The sequence below is a fragment of the Cebus imitator genome, unplaced genomic scaffold, assembly GCF_001604975.1.
Source record: "Cebus imitator isolate Cc_AM_T3 unplaced genomic scaffold, Cebus_imitator-1.0 Scaffold274, whole genome shotgun sequence".
In the NCBI taxonomy this organism is placed as follows: Eukaryota; Metazoa; Chordata; class Mammalia; order Primates; family Cebidae; genus Cebus; species Cebus imitator.
Window position 1 is genome coordinate 848,177 of NW_016107589.1, and position 3,488 is coordinate 851,664.

Sequence of the window (3,488 nt, forward strand, 5' to 3'; positions counted from 1 at the left end):
TTTTGTATTTTTAGTAGAGACGGGGTTTCACCATGTTGACCAGGATGGTCTCGATCTCTTGACCTCGTGATCCACCCGCCTCGGCCTCCCAAAGTGCTGGGATTACAGGCGTGAGCCACGGCGCCCGGCCCCGGTTCCTATTTCTTGATAAAATTTGTATTTAAAATGTATATTCTTCTTTTCAATCTGATGGATTCTCTTTTTTCACAGAGACAAGGCCCCAGGAACTTTGAACAAATTTCTGAGCCCTAAATCAGTATATTGTAATAATAGTTAAATATTTTATAGTTTTTTTTTAAACTCTCTATCAAGAGGGAACAAATGATTTCTTTCTAATGGTGCTCACAGTCTGCATTCCCCTGGAGGAAGTCTACTAAGAACTGAGCTTCTCTTCTTGTTTAGAAAACCTTGCCAGGGTTTCTTTATCCTCTCTGGGTTTGTCCCTTAACAGATTCAGCAGTCCATTTCTGAAGCCTGTGTCAGAAAGGCAGGCCCCAGGGTACAAGGATGTGGTAAAAAGGTCAGTAAAAAAGGGGTCAAGAAAGTTTGGTTGCTTTTATATCTGCCTTTTCATTTTTTATTTCCCATCTGTTATTTTTATTACTTATAAACTCAAGATATGTTTCATAGCCAAATAAGTTTATCGAGTTATGATGAGCTCAGTATTATATCTTCATTTGAGAAGGAATGCAGAGAACAACAGGATGATATAGACTTTTTATTTATTTTGTAATATGACTTTTAAGTCATATGATCCATTCATTACATATCTATCTCTATTTATCTATGTGTGTGTATATATATATATATATATATATATTTTTTTTTTTTTTTTTTTTTTTTTTTTTTTTTTTTTTTTTTTTTTTTTTTTTTTTGAGGTGGAGTTTCGCTCTTGTTGCCCAGGCTGGAGTGCAATGGTGCGATCTCTGCCCATTGCAACCTCTGCCTCCTGGGTTCAAGCAATTCTTTTGCCTAAGCCTCCCGATTAGCTGGGATTACAGGCATGCGCCACCATACCCAATTAATTTTGTATTTTTAGTAGCGATGGGGTTTCTCCATTTTGGTTAGGCTGGTCTCCAACTCTAGACCTCTACCCACCATGGCCTCCCAAAGTGCTGGGATTACAGGTATGAGCCACTGCCATGCCCAGCCTTTTTTATTTTATTTTGACAGAGTCTCACTCTGTGAGGCTGGAGTGCAGTGGTACAATCTTGGCTCACTGCAACATCTGCTTCCCAGGCTGAAGTGATTCTCCAGCCTCAGCCTCCCAAGTAGCTAAGACTACAAGCAAGAGCCACCACGTCTGGCTAATATTTGTATTTTTTGTAGAAACAGAGTTTTGCCATGTTGCCCAGGCTGGTCTTGAACTCCTGAGCTCAAGAAATCTACCTGCATAGGCCTTCCGAAGTGCTGGGATTACAGGCATGAGCCTTGGCACCTAGGCTGATCATTAATTATGATCTTAAATTAGCCTTTGGTTGTTTTTGACACTATTCTTTTGGAGCAAAACTTTAAAAGGAACCCTGTATTCATTCAGTTAGTTATAGGTATACTAAGGCACAGATGTCAATCCAAATGGAAGTTATGAACATTGGTTGATGTAGTATTTTGGAATTTTATTTTTATTAAAAAAATTTTTTTTGAGACAGGGTCTCACTCTGTTGCTGGAGTACAGTGGTGCAATCATGGCTCACTGCAGTCTTGACCTCTTGGGTCAGGCAGTCCTCCCACCTCAGCCTCCCTAGTAGCTGGGACTACAGGTGTGTGCCACCACGCCCAGCTAATTTTTGTATTTTTTGTAGAGACAGAGTTTCACTGTAGTGCTCAGGCTGGTCTCAGACTCCTGGGCTCAAGCAAGCCACCCGCCTCAGCCTCCCAAAGTGCAAGGATTATAGGTGTGAACAACTATTCTGTATTTTTTTTGTATTGTAATAAAAATTATTCTTTGTTTGAAAGGTTATTAATAACTTTATTTTTCTTCATAGTATCACTGAGGAGGAATTTTTATATTTTTTGTAGATATGGGATCTCAGTACATTGCCCAGGTTGGTCTTAAACTCCTAGTCTCAAGTGATCCTCCCACCTCAGCCTTCCAAAATGCTGGGATTGCAGATGGGTAATCCCAGCCTATTTTGGATTTTATAGCATAGGTCATCTAAAATGCTATCATAAACTTGTGTGGTAATAGAGTATAAAAGATCACGATTGGACCTTTGGAGAGTCACTTGTCTGTACTGCTATAGCACAATACTGTAGGCTGGATAATTTATAAACAATAGAAAATTTATTTCTCTTTGTTTCGGTTCTGGAGGCTGGGAAGTCCAAGATCAAGGCACTGGTAGTTTTGGTGTCTGAGGTGGGTTACTCTCTGCTTCTAAGATAATGCCTTGTTGCTGTATCCTCACATGGCAGAAGGGACAGAAGGGTAACAGGGTGGTCTCTTCGATATGCAGCCCTTTTATAAGGATGCTAATCCCATTCATGAGGCCAGAGCACTAATGACTTAATTACCTCGCAAAGGCCCCACCTCTTAATACTGTTGCATTTGGGATTAAGTTTCAACATGAATTTCAGAGGGGATACCATCATTCAAACAGTAGCAGAGACAAACTTCTTTAGGAACAAGGAAAGTAAAGCTTAGGGGTGCTCAGTCATGACTTGCCTGTGATCAACCAACAGTTAATAGCAGAGCTAGAACTAAGCCCTAGATTCTTACCTCCAGTTCAGTCTTCTTTCTAAACTGCTGTGCCTTCTCTTATACATCTACTTTCTGTGTCTCATTAATGTTGTCATAATGTTCACTTGATCCTCCTTTCATCTCCATGAAAGGAGAAAAAAATTATTCTTAGCTTTTTATTTGCATAGTAAGAGAAGCAGATTAAATAATATGGGACTGTACCTTGTAAATAGTGAATAACTACTGTGTGATAAACTGAGCATTGGCACTCTTTAAACTTTGGTACCTGGGACCAGCACCCCTCCTATGATAGTAGAGTGTAGTGGCTTGGCCTGTGTCCTTTGGAGTCAGGCTGCCTCTGAATTGGAATTTAGGCTGTATGCCTTTGAGTGAGTACTTAACCTTTTTAGATTTCAGTTTTTTCATCTGTCAAATGGAGATACTGTAATAAGGCTGGGCTCGGTGGCTCATGTTTGTAATCCTAGCACTTTGGGAGGCCAAGGCAGGTGGATCGCCTGAGGTCAGGAGTTCAAGACCAGCCTGACCAACATGATAAAACCCTGTCTCTACTAAAAATACAAAAATCAACCAGGCATGATGGCACGTGCCTGTAATCCCAGCTACTCTGGAGGGTGAGGCAAGAGAATTGCTTGAACCCAGGAGGTGGAGGTTGCAGTGAGCCGAGATTGTGCCACTGCACTCCAGCCTGGGCAACAAGAGTGAAACTCTGTCTCCAAAAAAAAAAAAAAAAAAAAAAAAAAAAAAAAAAAAAAAAAAAAAAAAAAAAAAAAAAAAAAGAAAAATGGAGATA

General features: G+C 40.1%; 1 protein-coding gene across 1 annotated transcript in view; it reads left to right on the top strand.

Annotated features, from left to right (window-relative positions):
* Positions 1 to 2,019, top strand: part of LOC108284263 (bromodomain-containing protein 8-like) — a 10,324-nt gene extending 8,305 nt beyond the window's left edge. The window contains exons 5-6 of the mRNA XM_017500946.2: positions 452 to 520; positions 1,986 to 2,019. Of these exons, the coding sequence (XP_017356435.2) occupies positions 452 to 520; positions 1,986 to 2,019 (103 nt within the window). The remainder of the gene's footprint in view (positions 1 to 451; positions 521 to 1,985) is intronic.
* Positions 2,020 to 3,488: the final 1,469 nt, after the last annotated feature.